The following is a 20,573-nucleotide window of genomic DNA, read 5'->3' as shown; positions in this document are numbered from 1 at the left end:
CGTCATTAGTCAAATGACTGTGACTGTTGAGCCTCTTGGTCTTGTCATTTGACTGTTCCTTAACGACCAATCACTTCGTTTGCCAGTCATTCATTCCCCAGTCATTTGAAGCTAAAATAATAACCTAGTCAAGCAATCGCATCCAAACGACCGATGACGAAAAAGAAACGCATTTATTATTATTGTTGCTCCTGCCAGCAATCCCGTTTTCGGTTTTTTATTGCTATTGTTGCTCTCTGCCAGCAAGTCGATCAATTAGTTGTACCTGCCGTCAGCAGCCGATCGAAGTGTGAAGACATTTGTCACTCTCAAGAGAAATTTGACCATGTTTAGGAGCTTCGCCAGTCGCATGACGGATAAATGTTGATTGTTGTCGTGCTTTATCCGTCATGCGAATAGTGAGGCTCCGTCAATTGAGAACGGTGCCGGTCGTTTGATGAAACAAAACTAGTCGGGTCAAGCGTGACGGGCGAAATTTACCATCCTTGCACAGAAGTCGCTGGCTTTCCTACCACAAAATATTAAAAAAGATTTTTTTTTTGCTACGAGAGGAAGTAATATAATTTAATGAAATGAAAGATTTTTAATGCGGCCCGCACACTTAAACGAGTTTGACATGCCTGGCCTACATTCTTCAAAAACCGGACATATTTGTTTTTTTATTATCAGGACAGTTTTGTTGACTACAGACTATATTGACTACATATCTTTTTATGAGTTCTTCCATAAAAGAAAATCTTTAATAGTTTTCAGAATGTTCCTCTTTTTTCGGCTCCGTTCTGCTTATTACTGTTCTAAAGAGTTCCTGAATGGACTTCATAAAATTTCAATATAAATTTTCTTCTTAAGCTGTTAAAAATTCCTTCAAACTCTATCAAAAGAACCTTCAAAGGACTTCAAAGAATTAATAAGAAAAAAAGGAGTGTTTTCGAAAAAACACAGCTCTTTTGTGGATGTGTTTTGTGGATGACTTTCGAATGCATAGATGAAAATTTTTCGGATAAGAGCGCCGATGTGGTCTAGTGGATAGGCTGGCGCGAGTCTGGTGTTGGTATGCCAGGCGTACTGGGTTCGATTCCCGGCATCGGTAAGAAAACTTTTGGGTTCGAATGGCCGACAGGTAAGATGTGTTTACTCTTATAACTGACTATATGATAAGAATGTTCAATCAGTTGCCAGCTGGCCAGGTATATACACGGATGCCGGAATACCTGTAAGTAAACTAGCCCACCTGATTGACTCGTTCTTCCAAAATACACCTACATCAACACAATACATTCATCCATAACAGTTCATACGAAGCCATGGGGTCCGGGTATGATGTACCCGTTGCATTGGAGATTTGCCGAACTTAATAATCTAAAGAATGCATGTGAGCACATACTTAGGCAGAAACTGCGGTGAATCCGTGCACCCATGGTGGATAACCAACAGCCAGCAGCCTTTCTCTATTGTAGCAGCTTGAAGCTAAAATATTTCATATTTTATTAATTTGAAGTCCTAGACGATTGTTAGCTGAAAACATACATTTAGGTTTCTTCTACTCGAACTCTCACACTTGCTCGCGCTTGTTCGGATCGGCGAATGACTATCGCTTTTTAATTTCCGTCTGGAACCTTAGTTTTAGGAACACAATTGATAGGATAACTAATTTAGAATATAAGTTTGCTACTTACGATTTACAATACAGTTGTTTGATTACAATTAAAGCTGATTGAAATCGTCCTGAACCTGGTTTGTAGGTTAACTTCCTCGTATGTGACCTATGTACATGATATTTGCTTTTATTATTGATTTTTTTGTGGCCTTCTGCCATCAGTAAAGTAGAGTTAAAAATAAAGTGAAAGTCTACATATGTTTGAGCCACGCGCGCGAAATAGTATTAGATTAAAAAAAAAACTAGTTTTGAATGTGCATTGCAAGCACAAAACAGAAATCAGCCCCGTTTTTTAAGTTTTATTTGTATACTGATACTGATAGAATATTCATTCATATTAAAATTATCATAAAGACAACTCGACCAGCTCCAATCTGTGCAGGGGAATGAGGTGGGACCACCATCATCGTCATCATTATCATCATCATCAGCTGTATGTGTTTTTAATTAAATTAAGCAAACAATTTCTTAAGCGGATTCGTTTTGCACTCACTGTTTGAACTTTAAGAGGTTTGAATAACTTGTAACCAGTCACTCCCGTACTACTAGTATTAGGAAATAACCGTACTATTAGGAATAGGAAAAACTTTTTAATTTTAACACTTCGTACTACACACGCTAAAAATTTCCAACTATCTCCCGCTTGTTTTTGTTTATGTTTTTCCCCATCCGTGATGGCCTATCTCGCGCGCACTTTCTTACTCGACAGAAATCGATGAAATTTTCAGTGAAATTATTGTCAATTTCTTGAATTTTTAGACTTCTGCGAGAATCTGATTTGACAGATAAAAATCTCGCACTCACTAATACCTTAACATTTTTCATGTAAACATTCATGTGGTAGAAGTTGAAAAGGGAGTATAAGATAAAAGAACCAACATCAGAGTTCAGTTATTACAAATTATTTCAACCAAAAAATCAACATTCATACGCAGCGTTGCCATCTTCAACAAACTGCGCTGATTGCACCTATTTAGATCCCCTTGCAAATATTGTGAATTTAAATAAAAAAATTAGAAACGTCGCTGGCGAATTGGCAACAAAACACAGACTTCCGACAATCTAGTACTTCACTTTTCTTTGTCGGAAGCTTTTCGGAAGTCGGAAGTCCGGACTTCCGAAGTAAAATTTAGTGCTGGCGCTATTATAATTTGCGCACAGTAAAATCTGCTCACTGACGTATACAAAGACAATGACACATATCGATATGCTTTAGATCTTTAGATGAAATTTAATAAGCATTATTCTGACTGGTATATATGTCTTTTCTTAAATTTTAGCTTATTTTTAGTAATTCGAAAAACGCTCGAATAAGGCAGGATTTATTTGTTCCACTTACATTTTGGTACCGGAATGTCCAGAATGCAATCTGTTTTCTCTCCGTGTCTTTTCATATGTAGGGCGATTAATTTTCGTTATTAAATACCTTGGTTCGCATTTCATAATAATTTAATTTTCGTTCAAAACAACAACGAATATGCCTTTTGGAAATGTGATTCGAAAATCAGAAGCGAGCAACGGCTGATTTCAAAAACTGACACCGAGTGTCTATGTGTGCGTCAGTGCGATAATATTTCTGCGTGGAAATTATTTGCGCAGGAGTTTAAATGGGTGCAATTTCCGCAATACTTAGAAATGTAATGTGTACGTGTGCAAAATATGGTAACAATCTGCCAAGTGATTCTTTAGATAGCGTCCAATACAGCAGCTAATTGACAAGATTTTTTGGGCAGGATCGAAAAAAATCCAGAAATGTTCCAGAGGGAGACCACAAAGCAGCTGGAAAACAGCTATTCGGATCTAACAGTGAGATAAAATTTTAATCAAAGTGAAGATGATTGATTCCATGAAGTTCAAACGCAATCCGAAAACTTTAACAGGGGAAGTGAAAAGCTGACTTATGTATAAACATGACCGACTTCATTTCAACAACATAGAAATGCTACCCACCGGTTAAATTAAAAAAAAAAAAATACGGTGGTCAAATCGTTCGCAATTTTTTGGACCGCTGGGGAAATATTTTGATTTTTTTTTTAAATGGACAGCAAAGCGAACTTTTTAGCGGACACCTGGCAGGTTGCTAGTAATAAATTTTTGGTTGATATGTTTAGCCTTTTTTTCTGGAGATAAACAAGGAGAAAAAATTGAAAAGTCTGATGACTAGTATTTGAGGAGGCTGACGATCTGTGGAAGCTGCGAATCAGTCAGTGATCCATAACGATTGATATACAGAGAAGACTGCCTACAAATGCGACCGTTATCCCTGCATAGCACTTCAATAGGTCACACAAAGTTTCTACTCTGTTTGGATCTGAAATCGTGTCATTTCGCGAAAACTGTGGTGGAGTGATGAAAAGTCAAATATGTTGTTTTTGTACGGAAGGAGAACATTCAGCTAAATTTGTCTTCGACCAAATTAAATTTTTGAGCAATTTTGAAGGTTGCCAGGGAACAGAAAACGTAATCAAAAAAATAAAACTGTGATTCAATGTAAACATTATAGATGGCGTACAGGGTGCAGCTACTAAGCAGCTTCGTTGAAAATTTCATCAATTTCCATCAATGCATTCAAAAGTTATTCACGAAACAAAGTATAGCATCTTTTTCGAATACAGACCTTATACAATTCCTGAGTAAAGTTTCTTAGATGACTCTGAAGAGATGTTGGGGACAATCTGAAGATAGATGGAAGCTTTAGAGAGTTCCTAAAATGACTACAACTGCGATCGATGTTTACTCTTAGGCTCGAACTCACAAGCCCAACATTTTTAAAATCTTATGTGAGGAAATCTCTAAGGAATTCTCTAACAAATTTAAAACTCAAAATAAAGATCTTATCGATGCATTGAATAAAGGAAAATGGTAAATATTTCTATTTATCATAGCGAAATGGTAAATTAATTAAGATAATGCAATTTTCAAGATGATGAAAAATTTTAGAGAAACGTGAGGGTCAAAGAAAAGGAATGTCATAAGCCGTAAATATTATGAATTTCTCTATAAATATACAACGGCTCACCGAAAGGACTTGAACCGGTAATCTCCGCGGGTTCAAGTCCTGTCGGTTAGTGGTTGTATCTTTCTCGAGAAATTCATGATATTTACGGCTTATGTTCTTCCTTTTCTTTGACCCTCATTTTTTTCTAAAATTTTCCTTCACCTTGAAAATTTGATAAGTTCTAGGTAAAAATGTACCAAGGCAGAATCATAACAATGAATCGGAAAACCAATAATGAATAAAATGTATGAATTATAAAATTTTTAAAATGATTTTTCGTTGAAAAATAAAAAAAAAATTATTCACCCTCAACACTTAAATCTCCCACGCTATTGATGAACAGAAGGATCAACCACGGATCTTAAGATGGGAGCCGGCGGAAGACATAAATTATGCGGTTATAAATTGATATTGCTGCTTCAGTACCATTTCCATTTATGTCCCTATTGCTCCTGGCTATTAGTAGCTATGTACATAGGAAGCTAGCTATAGCAGAAGACCTTTTTCACACCTGTGCTTCTGGTTTCAATTACAGTTCTGCGCCGCCGAGCACCGCATGAACGGATCCGCTGACCCCAAGGATGCCATCGTGGAACCGGACGGCCCGTCAGAAGTTTTCCGGGACGACGAGGAAACCAAGGTAGGTTTTCCGGTCTTCTCCTACCCCTGTTGGTCCTCTCCAAGGAGGTTCCTAAGCGATGCATTTGATGGGGTGAACGTAATGATCGATTTTATCGTTCTTTTACGTTTATCCCACGTCTGCTGGGCTGATCCCAGTTTGCCGGTTCAAATTGTCCGTTCTTTAATGGAATTAATTTCTCCCCCGGGGGTTTCTCTGTTTATCTGCTATCTATGGGTTTTTCTTTCGGTAGACTCCAGCGGACGAGGAATCCAATGCCGGTCTGGACGACACATCGAAAGAGGCGGCCACCGAAGAGTACAAAATTCGACTCCGGAAGGAGCTGGTCAGTCGCGATGGCCACCGGGAAATCTACAAGGACATCGACTGGTTGCTCCGGTTCAAAGACTGTGAAATCGAGAAAGCCTACGCCCTCTACCGGCAACCGCACAGCTCAATCCCGTTGCTGGCCGCACTAATCGTGCAATTTATTGGGATAGTCTTCGCAGTGCTGGTCCTGCCAAGGTAAGCAGAGAGAAGAGTTATCGTTTTTTTTTCCTTCAAACCAACCCACGAGCCGCTTTCCGACCGATAGCCCCAGGAGAATCGTTAGTTATTTTCCCGCATTTTTCTAGCTTTCTCTATCTACAGAAACTTTACGACGGTCAACTAAATGTTTATAAAACCAAACTCCAGCTTAATTTCCGCTGTTCTCTTTTGCTTCCAGGACTTCGTTACATTTCGAAATCGTCATACCGCCCCTGGTAATAATTTTCATCCTGGTGTTCATCTCGGTTGCGGAGAGCTTTCCTCGGGTAAGTTTCGTTGTAAATAGTTTTTTATTTCCAATTTTGAGTCGCCATAGAAAATAAATAAGGCGATATCTCAGACAAAAAATAATTGGTCATAAGCGAAACAATAGCTACTTTGAGCTGCGAGAAAAAATAGTATCTAGTATAGTATGCGTATCTTTGGCTTAAGCTCATTCTTGCGAGCTTCCGACATCAGTTGGATTTTTTAAGGAAAAAAGATAAACTTACGGGCGATGGTCCGTTTTCATCAAAAATTTCCGTCCATATATGTGAAGACGAAAATGCACAACGGCCCAATGAATTGTTCTTGCTCAATTATTGATTTGTGAGATTCGCCTTTAGTGAATGCTTTGCTGGCAAACGCAATTGGCTTTTCCATACCATCGTGTACTTGAGCAAGTACAGCACCACATGCCATCTTGGAGGCATCTGTGATTAAAATGAACTGCTTTTGGAAGTCGGGAAACTGAAGAATGTTTGGTGACAACAGGCATTTCTTCAGCATATCGAAGGCGTTTTGACATTCTGTGTCCCATTCGAATTTAACATTTTTTCTAAGAAGCCTATTAGTGGATTACAAATGTTGGCGAAATTTGATATAAACAGTCGATAATAATTGCAAAAAGCAACAAATCGACGCGTTTCGTCGATGTTTTTTGTGACTGGATATTTTTCAATAATTGAAAATTTTGATTTATCGGGCGCACTACTATATTGGATTCGTAATGCCCTTAATAAGTAAATTCACTTTGAAAAAATAACTTTATTTGGATTCAGCTTATGATTATACTTTCTTAGGCATTGGAAAACTTTATGAAGATTTGAAAAAATGATGATTTATGGAATACCCGATGACAATTATGTTATCGATATATAAAAATGCACATTGTGGAGGAAGTCCGCATAAAACTATCGAAATCATCCTCTGAAAGCTATTCGGGCTGATATTTATTCCGAACGGCAATCAAATGAATTCAAAATACCCTTTTTTTGTAAAGAAAGCCGTATATCTTTTGCTTTCATTGGTCAAAAGAATCTGATAGAATCCTGACATAAGGTCAAGCGTAGAAAAATACTTTGCTCGTCCTTATTGGTCAAGAATTTCATCGATTCTTGGTAATGGAAAATTCCATAACAGGTTTCTTCAGAGTTTCTGGAAGAGCTCGAAAGGAATTAAGAGAATACTTTGGAAAGTTTATGGGAGGACTCTAAAAATATTGTCTATGAAAGAATTTCAAAAATACCTGAGTTAATAACACACATTCAGAGATAACTCTCAATAGTTCCTATGAGGACATTGGAGAATCTCTGAAAGGATTCTTAGGAGTGGAAACACTCTGGACAGATCGTGGGAAGCTCCAAAGAGCTAAATAGTAACAACTACTGAGTAGATATATTTTGAATAAATTTGTGAAACCTGAAAAGATCTTGAGTTGACTTTAAAATTTTGCGAGGATTTACGAGGGTTTCGGAAAGACTCTAAAGAGTTTTTCGGGCCTAAGGAAAAGATCCTGGAAGAACTTTTTCAAGTTTTTGTTTTTGTTAGACAACATTTTCGAATGTTTTTTTAAAGTTCTCTGCAGAGATCTTGAACGAATTCTACAGGGTTTTTTAAGAGGACTCTTAAAAGTTTCCGAAAAACTCTAAAACTATTCAGAAAGGTTTTTATTGGAAAATTGTAAAGCATTCCAAAGAGAATTCAAATCTGTCCTTGGAGTTATCCTAAAAGGTTTCTAAGGCAACTTTAGAGACTTTCTGGAGGGACTCCTAAAAAAACATTGCACACGGTTCACTTGACCATTGTCCACGAACTCGCGATTTTTGAACCTGACTAAGGTCGGGTTTTTTACGTGGGTGTCAAAAAAAATTTTCGTTTCGCGGCTCCTATCATGTGAAACTTTTTTGAAACGAGACGAATCATAATGAAATTTTGATCACTGATAGAAGAAACATTCCAAAACAAAAAAAACTGTCAAAACCTTCTAGACCCGACCACAAGGAGCGCTGTGATATTATATACAGTTAATTCACAGATTTAAGATGAACTATGATTTAGTTCACCTGGCAACTTTTTAGGCTCCCTTCAGGACCTCTTCAGATTTTTTTATAGAGTGAATATTTCTTACCTCTTATCAGGACTTCATTAAAGTGTCTTAGAATACTTGTTAAAATCCTCGCAGGAAGTCTACAGTCTCTTTAAGAAGACTCCCTTAACGTTTTTAATGCTCTCTGAAACTTTCTGAAGTCCCTTTGGGAACACTACAGGCAATATAATGACGCTGAGTTTACAATAGACAATTCCTGAGAGGACTTGTATGAGTTGTGAAAACGACTCAGAAGACTTCTTGAAAACCCACGAAATATCCTGGTAGAAGTACAAATAGCTCCTGAGATAACCCTAAAGTTTTCTTGAAGGGATTCCTATGAGTTGCTGGACACACTCTTGGAAAAACTAAAAAGTATCTAAGACAGTTTGAAGCGATCGTTGAGAAGACGTTCCAAAAGATAGTTCCAAAGGACACTCAGACAAGAAACTGAGAGGTTTGAAATTCGTTGCTTGGTAGTCTTCAAAGATATTCTGCCAAAATTCTGAAAAACTTCTGAGTGGACCAAAAAGGTCCTTCAAGATCTGTCAGCAACTCGTTTTATTCCTCTTTGTATAAAACGTTGTTGAAAGAAGCTTAAGAGGAATTTCTGGACAGTTCCAAGGAACTCTTAGAATTCCTTAGAAAGCTCTTTTGACTGAACCGAATTCATAAAAAAGCTTTTCAAAATACCGAAAAAGGCTCTTTAACTTATTTCTAAAGGGTTCTTAACGGATCCTATGCTTAAACTTAAGAGTTTCAAGAGGACTCGAGAAAGTCTCTGAAAGACTCCAAATAGAGTGTTGAACCTTCAAAAGAGATCGTTCATTCAACTATAGAAACAAAAAAAAAATCAAGGTGCAAAGCTCCTGGAAGGTAGTCTAAGAAAATCCTTAAAGGATAAAATGCCTGAAGACACTCAGGATCGATCTTGAGAGAGCTCTTGAATGAAATTTGGTTAACTTCAAAGTTACTGAGGAAACTTTAAAGTCTACAGAGTTTCAGAGAATGATTTAATTATACCCAAAAGGACACCAAATATTTTCTGGAGACATTCTGAAAGATTCTGAAATTCTTGAAAAATTCAAGACTTAAGACTCTCTTGAATTCTTCAATGGACTTTATAAAGTTTCAAAGATGACACTGCTGAAGAAACTCTGGATAAAATCCAAAAAGACTTCTTTGGAACTGCCTGAAGAGACCCTTAAAAACTCTCAAGAGTTGTCAAAAGAACTCCACAGAATTGTAAAAGAGCGATAAAATTGACAAAATTGACAAAATTGACAAGATTGACAAAATTGATAAAAATTAGAAAAATGACAAAAATGAAAAAAATGACAAAAATGACAAAAATGACAAAAATGACAAAAATGACAAAAATGACAAAAATGACAAAAATGACAAAAATGACAAAAATGACAAAAATGACAAAAATGACAAAAATGACAAAAATGACAAAAATGACAAAAATGACAAAAATGACAAAAATGACAAAAATGACAAAAATGACAAAAATGACAAAAATGACAAAAATGACAAAAATGACAAAAATGACAAAAATGACAAAAATGACAAAAATGACAAAAATGACAAAAATGACAAAAATGACAAAAATGACAAAAATGACAAAAATGACAAAAATGACAAAAATGACAAAAATGACAAAAATGACAAAAATGACAAAAATGACAAAAATGACAAAAATGACAAAAATGACAAAAATGACAAAAATGACAAAAATGACAAAAATGACAAAAATGACAAAAATGACAAAAATGACAAAAATGACAAAAATGACAAAAATGACAAAAATGACAAAAATGACAAAAATGACAAAAATGACAAAAATGACAAAAATGACAAAAATGACAAAAATGACAAAAATGACAAAAATGACAAAAATGACAAAAATGACAAAAATGACAAAAATGACAAAAATGACAAAATGACAAAAATGACAAAAATGACAAAAATGACAAAAATGACAAAAATGACAAAAATGACAAAAATGACAAAAATGACAAAAATGACAAAAATGACAAAAATGACAAAAATGACAAAAATGACAAAAATGACAAAAATGACAAAAATGACAAAATGACAAAAATGACAAAAATGACAAAAATGACAAAAATGACAAAAATGACAAAAATGACAAAAATGACAAAAATGACAAAAATGACAAAAATGACAAAAATGACAAAAATGACAAAATGACAAAAATGACAAAAATGACAAAAATGACAAAAATGACAAAAATGACAAAAATGACAAAAATGACAAAATGACAAAAATGACAAAATGACAAAAATGACAAAAATGACAAAAATGACAAAAATGACAAAATGACAAAATGACAAAAATGACAAAATGACAAAATTGACAAAATTGACAAAATTGACAAAATTGACAAAATTGACAAAATTGACAAAATTGACAAAATTGACAAAATTGACAAAATTGACAAAATTGACAAAATTGACAAAATTGACAAAATTGACCAAATTGACAAAATTGACAAAATTGACAAAATTGACAAAATTGACAAAATTGACAAAATTGACAAAAATGACAAAATTGACAAAATTGACAAAATTGACAAAATTGACAAAATTGACAAAATTGACAAAATTGACAAAATTGACAAAATTGACAAAATTGACAAAATTGACAAAATTGACAAAATTGACAAAATTGACAAAATTGACAAAATTGACAAAATTGACAAAATTGACAAAATTGACAAAATTGACAAAATTGACAAAATTGACAAAATTGACAAAATTGACAAAATTGACAAAATTGACAAAATTGACAAAATTGACAAAATTGACAAAATGACAAAATTGACAAAATTGACAAAATTGACAAAATTGACAAAATTGACAAAATTGTGAAAATTGACAAAATTGACAAAATTGACAAAATTGACAAAATTGACAAAATTGACAAAATTGACAAAATTGACAAAATTGTGAAAATTGACAAAATTGACAAAATTGACAAAATTGACAAAATTGACAAAATTGACAAAATTGACAAAATTTACAAAATTGACTAAATTGACAAAATTGACTAAATTGACAAAATTGACAAAATTGACAAAATTGACCTAAATTGACAAAATTGACAAAATTGACAAAATTGACAAAATTGACAAAATTGACAAAATTGACAAAATTGACAAAATTGACAAAATTGACAAAATTGACAAAATTGACAAAATTGACAAAATTGACAAAATTGACAAAATTGACAAAATTGACAAAATTGACAAAATTGACAAAATTGACAAAATTGACAAAATTGACAAAATTGACAAAATTGACAAAATTGACAAAATTGACAAAATTGACAAAATTGACAAAATTGACAAAATTGACAAAATTGACAAAATTGACAAAAATTGACAAAATTGACAAAATTGACAAAATTGACAAAATTGACAAAATTGACAAATTGACAAAATTGACAAAATTGACAAAATTGACAAAATTGACAAAATTGACAAAATTGACAAAATTGACAAAATTGACAAAATTGACAAAATTGACAAAATTGACAAAATTGACAAAATTGACAAAATTGACAAAATTGACAAAATTGACAAAATTGACAAAATTGACAAAATTGACAAAATTGACAAAATTGACAAAATTGACAAAATTGACAAAATTGACAAAATTGACAAAATTGACAAAATTGACAAAATTGACAAAATTGACAAAATTGACAAAATTGACAAAATTGACAAAATTGACAAAATTGACAAATTGACAAAATTGACAAAATTGACAAAATTGACAAAATTGACAAAATTGACAAAATTGACAAAATTGACAAAATTGACAAAATTGACAAAATTGACAAAATTAACAAAATTGACAAAATTGACAAAATTGACAAAATTGACAAAATTGACAAAATTGACAAAATTGACACAATTGACAAAATTGACTAAATTGACAAAATTGACAAAATTGAGAAAATTGACAAAATTGAAAAATTTGACAAAATTGACAAAATTGACAAAATTGACAAAATTGACAAAATTGACAAAATTGACAAAATTGACAAAATTGACAAAATTGACAAAATTGACAAAATTGACAAAATTGACAAAATTGACAAAATTGACAAAATTGACAAAATTGACAAAATTGACAAAATTGACAAAATTGACAAAATTGACAAAATTGACAAAATTGACAAAATTGACAAAATTGACAAAATTGACAAAATTGACAAAATTGACAAAATTGACAAAATTGACAAAATTGACAAAATTGACAAAATTGACAAAATTGACAAAATTGACAAAATTGACAAAATTGACAAAATTGACAAAATTGACAAAATTGACAAAATTGACAAAATTGACAAAATTGACAAAATTGACAAAATTGACAAAATTGACAAAATTGACAAAATTGACAAAATTGACAAAATTGACAAAATTGACAAAATTGACAAAATTGACAAAATTGACAAAATTGACAAAATTGACAAAATTGACAAAATTGACAAAATTGACAAAATTGACAAAATTGACAAAATTGACAAAATTGACAAAATTGACAAAATTGACAAAATTGACAAAATTGACAAAATTGACAAAATTGACAAAATTGACAAAATTGACAAAATTGACAAAATTGACAAAATTGACAAAATTGACAAAATTGACAAAATTGACAAAATTGACAAAATTGACAAAATTGACAAAATTGACAAAATTGACAAAATTGACAAAATTGACAAAATTGACAAAATTGACAAAATTGACAAAATTGACAAAATTGACAAAATTGACAAAATTGACAAAATTGACAAAATTGACAAAATTGACAAAATTGACAAAATTGACAAAATTGACAAAATTGACAAATTGACAAAATTGACAAAATTGACAAAATTGACAAAATTGACAAAATTGACAAAATTGACAAAATTGACAAAATTGACAAAATTGACAAAATGACAAAATTGACAAAATTGACAAAAATTGACAAAATTGACAAAATTGACAAAATTGACAAAATTGACAAAATTGACAAATTGACAAAATTGACAAAATTGACAAAATTGACAAAATTGACAAAATTGACTAAATTGACAAAATTGACAAAATTGACAAAATTGACAAAATTGACAAAATTGACAAAATTGACAAAATTGACAAAATTGACAAAATTGACAAAATTGACAAAATTGACAAAATTGACAAAATTGACAAAATTGACAAAATTGACAAAATTGACAAAATTGACAAAATTGACAAAATTGACAAAATTGACAAAATTGACAAAATTGACAAAATTGACAAAATTGACAAAATTGACAAAATTGACAAAATTGACAAATTGAAAAAATTGAAAAAATTGACAAAATTGACAAAATTGACAAAATTGACAAAATTGACAAAATTGACAAAATTGACAAAATTGACAAAATTGACAAAATTGACAAAATTGACAAAATTGACAAAATTGACAAAATTGACAAAATTGACAAAATTGACAAAATTGACAAAATTGACAAAATTGACAAAATTGACTAAATTGACAAAATTGACAAAATTGACAAAATTGACAAAATTGACAAAATTGACAAAATTGACAAAATTGACAAAATTGACAAAATTGACAAAATTGACAAAATTGACAAAATTGACAAAATTGACAAAATTGACAAAATTGACAAAATTGACAAAATTGACAAAATTGACAAAATTGACAAAATTGACAAAATTGACAAAATTGACAAAATTGACAAAATTGACAAAATTGACAAAATTGACAAAATTGACAAAATTGACAAAATTGACAAAATTGACAAAATTTACAAAATTTACAAAATTGACAAAATTGACAAAATTGACAAAATTGACAAAATTGACAAAATTGACAAAATTGACAAAATTGACAAAATTGACAAAATTGTCAAAATTGTCAAAATTGTCAAAATTGACAAAATTGACAAAATTGACAAAATTGACAAAATTGACAAAATTGACAAAATTGACAAAATTGACAAAATTGACAAAATTGACAAAATTGACAAAATTGACAAAATTGACAAAATTGACAAAATTGACAAAATTGACAAAATTGACAAAATTGACAAAATTGACAAAATTGACAAAATTGACAAAATTGACAAAATTGACAAAATTGACAAAATTGACAAAATTGACAAAATTGAGAAAATTGACAAAATTGACAAAATTGACAAAATTGACAAAATTGACAAAATTTACAAAATTGACAAAATTGACAAAATTGACAAAATTGACAAAATTGACAAAATTGACAAAATTGACAAAATTGACAAAATTGACAAAATTGACAAAATTGACAAAATTGACAAAATTGACAAAATTGACAAAATTGTCAAAATTGTCAAAATTGTCAAAATTGACAAAATTGACAAAATTGACAAAATTGACAAAATTGACAAAATTGACAAAATTGACAAAATTGACAAAATTGACAAAATTGACAAAATTGACAAAATTGACAAAATTGACAAAATTGACAAAATTGACAAAATTGACAAAATTGACAAAATTGACAAAATTGACAAAATTGACAAAATTGACAAAATTGACAAAATTGACAAAATTGACAAAATTGACAAAATTGACAAAATTGAGAAAATTGAGAAAATTGACAAAATTGACAAAATTGACAAAATTGACAAAATTGACAAAATTGACAAAATTGACAAAATTGACAAAATTGACAAAATTGACAAATTGACAAAATTGACAAAATTGACAAAATTGACAAAATTGACAAAATTGACAAAATTGACAAAATTGACAAAATTGACAAAATTGACAAAATTGATAAAATTGACAAAATTGACAAAATTGACAAAATTGACAAAATTGACAAAATTGACAAAATTGACAAAATTGACAAAATTGACAAAATTGACAAAATTGACAAAATTGACAAAATTGACAAAATTGACAAAATTGACAAAATTGACAAAATTGACAAAATTGACAAAATTGACAAAATTGACAAAATTGACAAAATTGACAAAATTGACAAAATTGACAAAATTGACAAAATTGACAAAATTGACAAAATTGACAAAATTGACAAAATTGACAAAATTGACAAAATTGACAAAATTGACAAAATTGACAAAATTGACAAAATTGACAAAATTGACAAAATTGACAAAATTGACAAAATTGACAAAATTGACAAAATTGACAAAATTGACAAAATTGACAAAATTTACAAAATTGACTAAATTGACAAAATTGACAAAATTGACAAAATTGACAAAATTGACAAAATTGACAAAATTGACAAAATTGACAAAATTGACAAAATTGACAAAATTGACAAAATTGTCAAAATTGTCAAAATTGACAAAATTGACAAAATTGACAAAATTGACAAAATTGACAAAATTGACAAAATTGACAAAATTGACAAAATTGACAAAATTGACAAAATTGACAAAATTGACAAAATTGACAAAATTGACAAAATTGACAAAATTGACAAAATTGACAAAATTGACAAAATTGACAAAATTGACAAATTGACAAAATTGACAAAATTGACAAAATTGACAAAATTGACAAAATTGACAAAATTGACAAAATTGACAAAATTGACAAAATTGACAAAATTGACAAAATTGACAAAATTGACAAAATTGACAAAATTGACAAAATTGACAAAATTGACAAAATTGACAAAATTGACAAAATTGACAAAATTGACAAAATTGACAAAATTGACAAAATTGACAAAATTGACAAAATTGACAAAATTGACAAAATTGACAAAATTGACAAAATTGACAAAATTGACAAAATTGACAAAATTGACAAAATTGACAAAATTGACAAAATTGACAAAATTGACAAAATTGACAAAATTGACAAAATTGACAAAATTGACAAAATTGTGAAAATTGACAAAATTGACAAAATTGACAAAATTGACAAAATTGACAAAATTGACAAAAATTGACAAAATTGACAAAATTGTGAAAATTGACAAAATTGACAAAATTGACAAAATTGACAAAATTGACAAAATTGAGAAAATTGACAAAATTTACAAAATTGACTAAATTGACAAAATTGACTAAATTGACAAAATTGACAAAATTGACAAAATTGACAAAATTGACAAAATTGACAAAATTGACAAAATTGACAAAATTGACAAAATTGACAAAATTGACAAAATTGACAAAATTGACAAAATTGACAAAATTGACAAAATTGACAAAATTGACAAAATTGACAAAATTGACAAAATTGACAAAATTGACAAAATTGACAAAATTGACAAAATTGACAAAATTGACAAAATTGACAAAATTGACAAAATTGACAAAATTGACAAAATTGACAAAATTGACAAAATTGACAAAATTGACAAAATTGACAAAATTGACAAAATTGACAAAATTGACAAAATTGACAAAATTGACAAAATTGACAAAATTGACAAAATTGACAAAATTGACAAAATTGACAAAATTGACAAAATTGACAAAATTGACAAAATTGACAAAATTGACAAAATTGACAAAATTGACAAAATTGACAAAATTGACAAAATTGTGAAAATTGACAAAATTGACAAAATTGACAAAATTGACAAAATTGACAAAATTGACAAAATTGACAAAATTGACAAAATTGACAAAATTGTGAAAATTGACAAAATTGACAAAATTGACAAAATTGACAAAATTGACAAAATTGACAAAATTGACAAAATTTACAAAATTGACTAAATTGACAAAATTGACTAAATTGACAAAATTGACAAAATTGACAAAATTGACTAAATTGACAAAATTGACAAAATTGACAAAATTGACAAAATTGACAAAATTGACAAAATTGACAAAATTGACAAAATTGACAAAATTGACAAAATTGACAAAATTGACAAAATTGACAAAATTGACAAAATTGACAAAATTGACAAAATTGACAAAATTGACAAAATTGACAAAATTGACAAAATTGACAAAATTGACAAAATTGACAAAATTGACAAAATTGACAAAATTGACAAAATTGACAAAATTGACAAAATTGACAAAATTGACAAAATTGACAAAATTGACAAAATTGACAAATTGACAAAATTGACAAAATTGACAAAATTGACAAAATTGACAAAATTGACAAAATTGACAAAATTGACAAAATTGACAAAATTGACAAAATTGACAAAATTGACAAAATTGACAAAATTGACAAAATTGACAAAATTGACAAAATTGACAAAATTGTGAAAATTGACAAAATTGACAAAATTGACAAAATTGACAAAATTGACAAAATTGACAAAATTGACAAAATTGACAAAATTGACAAAATTGACAAAATTGACAAAATTGACAAAATTGACAAAAATGACAAAAATGACAAAAATGACAAAAATGACAAAAATGACAAAAATGACAAAAATGACAAAAATGACAAAAATGACAAAAATGACAAAAATGACAAAAATGACAAAAATGACAAAAATGACAAAAATGACAAAAATGACAAAAATGACAAAAATGACAAAAATGACAAAAATGACAAAAATGACAAAAATGACAAAAATGACAAAAATGACAAAAATGACAAAAATGACAAAAATGACAAAAATGACAAAAATGACAAAAATGACAAAAATGACAAAAATGACAAAAATGACAAAAATGACAAAAATGACAAAAATGACAAATATGACAAAAATGACAAAAATGACAAAAAATGACAAAAATGACAAAAATGACAAAAATGACAAAAATGACAAAAATGACAAAAATGACAAAAATGACAAAAATGACAAAAATGACAAAAATGACAAAAATGACAAAAATGACAAAAATGACAAAAATGACAAAATGACAAAAATGACAAAAATGACAAAAATGACAAAAATGACAAAAATGACAAAAATGACAAAAATGACAAAAATGACAAAAATGACAAAAATGACAAAAATGACAAAAATGACAAAAATGACAAAAATGACAAAATTGACAAAATTGACAAAATTGACAAAATTGACAAAATTGACAAAATTGACAAAATTGACAAAATTGACAAAATTGACAAAATTGACAAAATTGACAAAATTGACAAAATTGACAAAATTGACCAAATTGACAAAATTGACAAAATTGACAAAATTGACAAAATTGACAAAATTGACAAAATTGACAAAAATGACAAAATTGACAAAATTGACAAAATTGACAAAATTGACAAAATTGACAAAATTGACAAAATTGACAAAATTGACAAAATTGACAAAATTGACAAAATTGACAAAATTGACAAAATTGACAAAATTGACAAAATTGACAAAATTGACAAAATTGACAAAATTGACAAAATTGACAAAATTGACAAAATTGACAAAATTGACAAAATTGACAAAATTGACAAAATTGACAAAATTGACAAAATTGACAAAATTGACAAAATTGACAAAATTGACAAAATTGACAAAATTGTGAAAATTGACAAAATTGACAAAATTGACAAAATTGACAAAATTGACAAAATTGACAAAATTGACAAAATTGACAAAATTGACAAAATTGACAAAATTGTGAAAATTGACAAAATTGACAAAATTGACAAAATTGACAAAATTGACAAAATTGACAAAATTGACAAAATTGACAAAATTGACAAAATTTACAAAATTGACTAAATTGACAAAATTGACTAAATTGACAAAATTGACAAAATTGACAAAATTGACTAAATTGACAAAATTGACAAAATTGACAAAATTGACAAAATTGACAAAATTGACAAAATTGACAAAATTGACAAAATTGACAAAAATTGACAAAATTGACAAAATTGACAAAATTGACAAAATTGACAAAATTGACAAAATTGACAAAATTGACAAAATTGACAAAATTGACAAAATTGACAAAATTGACAAAATTGACAAAATTGACAAAATTGACAAAATTGACAAAATTGACAAAATTGACAAAATTGACAAAATTGACAAAATTGACAAAATTGACAAAATTGACAAAATTGACAAAATTGACAAAATTGACAAAATTGACAAAATTGACAAAATTGACAAAATTGACAAAATTGACAAAATTGACAAAATTGACAAAATTACAAAATTGACAAAATTGACAAAATTGACAAAATTGACAAAATTGTGAAAATTGACAAAATTGACAAAATTGACAAAATTGACAAAATTGACAAAATTGACAAAATTGACAAAATTGACAAATTGACAAAATTGACAAAATTGACAAAATTGACAAAATTGACAAAATTGACAAAATTGACAAAATTGACAAAATTGACAAAATTGACAAAATTGACAAAATTGACAAAATTGACAAAATTGACAAAATTGACAAAATTGACAAAATTGACAAAATTGACAAAATTGACAAAATTGACAAAATTAACAAAATTGACAAAATTGACAAAATTGACAAAATTGACAAAATTGACACAATTGACAAAATTGACTAAATTGACAAAATTGACAAAATTGAGAAAATTGACAAAATTGAAAATTTGACAAAATTGACAAAATTGACAAAATTGACAAATTGACAAAATTGACAAAATTGACAAATTGACAAAATTGACAAAATTGACAAAATTGACAAAATTGACAAAATTGACAAAATTGACAAAATTGACAAAATTGACAAAATTGACAAAATTGACAAAATTGACAAAATTGACAAAATTGACAAAATTGACAAAATTGACAAAATTGACAAAATTGACAAAATTGACAAAATTGACAAAATTGACAAAATTGACAAAATTGACAAAATTGACAAAATTGACAAAATTGACAAAATTGACAAAATTGACAAAATTGACAAAATTGACAAAATTGACAAAATTGACAAAATTGACAAAATTGACAAAATTGACAAAATTGACAAAATTGACAAAATTGACAAAATTGACAAAATTGACAAAATTGACAAAATTGACAAAATTGACAAAATTGACAAAATTGACAAAATTGACAAAATTGACAAAATTGACAAAATTGACAAAATTGACAAAATTGACAAAATTGACAAAATTGACAAAATTGACAAAATTGACAAAATTGACAAAATTGACAAAATTGACAAAATTGACAAAATTGACAAAATTGACAAAATTGACAAAAGAATTGACAAAATTGACAAAATTGACAAAATTGACAAAATTGACAAAATTGACAAAATTGACAAAATTGACAAAATTGACAAAATTGACAAAATTGACAAAATTGACAAAATTGACAAAATTGACAAAATTGACAAAATTGACAAAATTGACAAAATTGACAAAATTGACAAAATTGACAAATTGACAAAATTGACAAAATTGACAAAATTGACA

The 20,573-nt window shown here is 29.1% G+C and overlaps 1 protein-coding gene across 1 annotated transcript in view; it reads left to right on the top strand.

Moving 5' to 3' along the window:
- The window catches only part of LOC129741381 (adenylate cyclase type 3-like), a 92,412-nt gene that overhangs the window by 43,427 nt on the left and 28,412 nt on the right, over positions 1 to 20,573 (top strand). The window contains exons 6-8 of the mRNA XM_055733106.1: positions 5,191 to 5,295; positions 5,528 to 5,799; positions 6,002 to 6,089. Of these exons, the coding sequence (XP_055589081.1) occupies positions 5,191 to 5,295; positions 5,528 to 5,799; positions 6,002 to 6,089 (465 nt within the window). The remainder of the gene's footprint in view (positions 1 to 5,190; positions 5,296 to 5,527; positions 5,800 to 6,001; positions 6,090 to 20,573) is intronic.

Source organism: Uranotaenia lowii, chromosome 2 (genome assembly GCF_029784155.1).
Source record: "Uranotaenia lowii strain MFRU-FL chromosome 2, ASM2978415v1, whole genome shotgun sequence".
Classification (NCBI taxonomy): Eukaryota; Metazoa; Arthropoda; class Insecta; order Diptera; family Culicidae; genus Uranotaenia; species Uranotaenia lowii.
The sequence above is the reverse complement of the archived record's forward strand: the minus strand, read 5'-3'. Positions and strand labels throughout refer to the sequence as shown.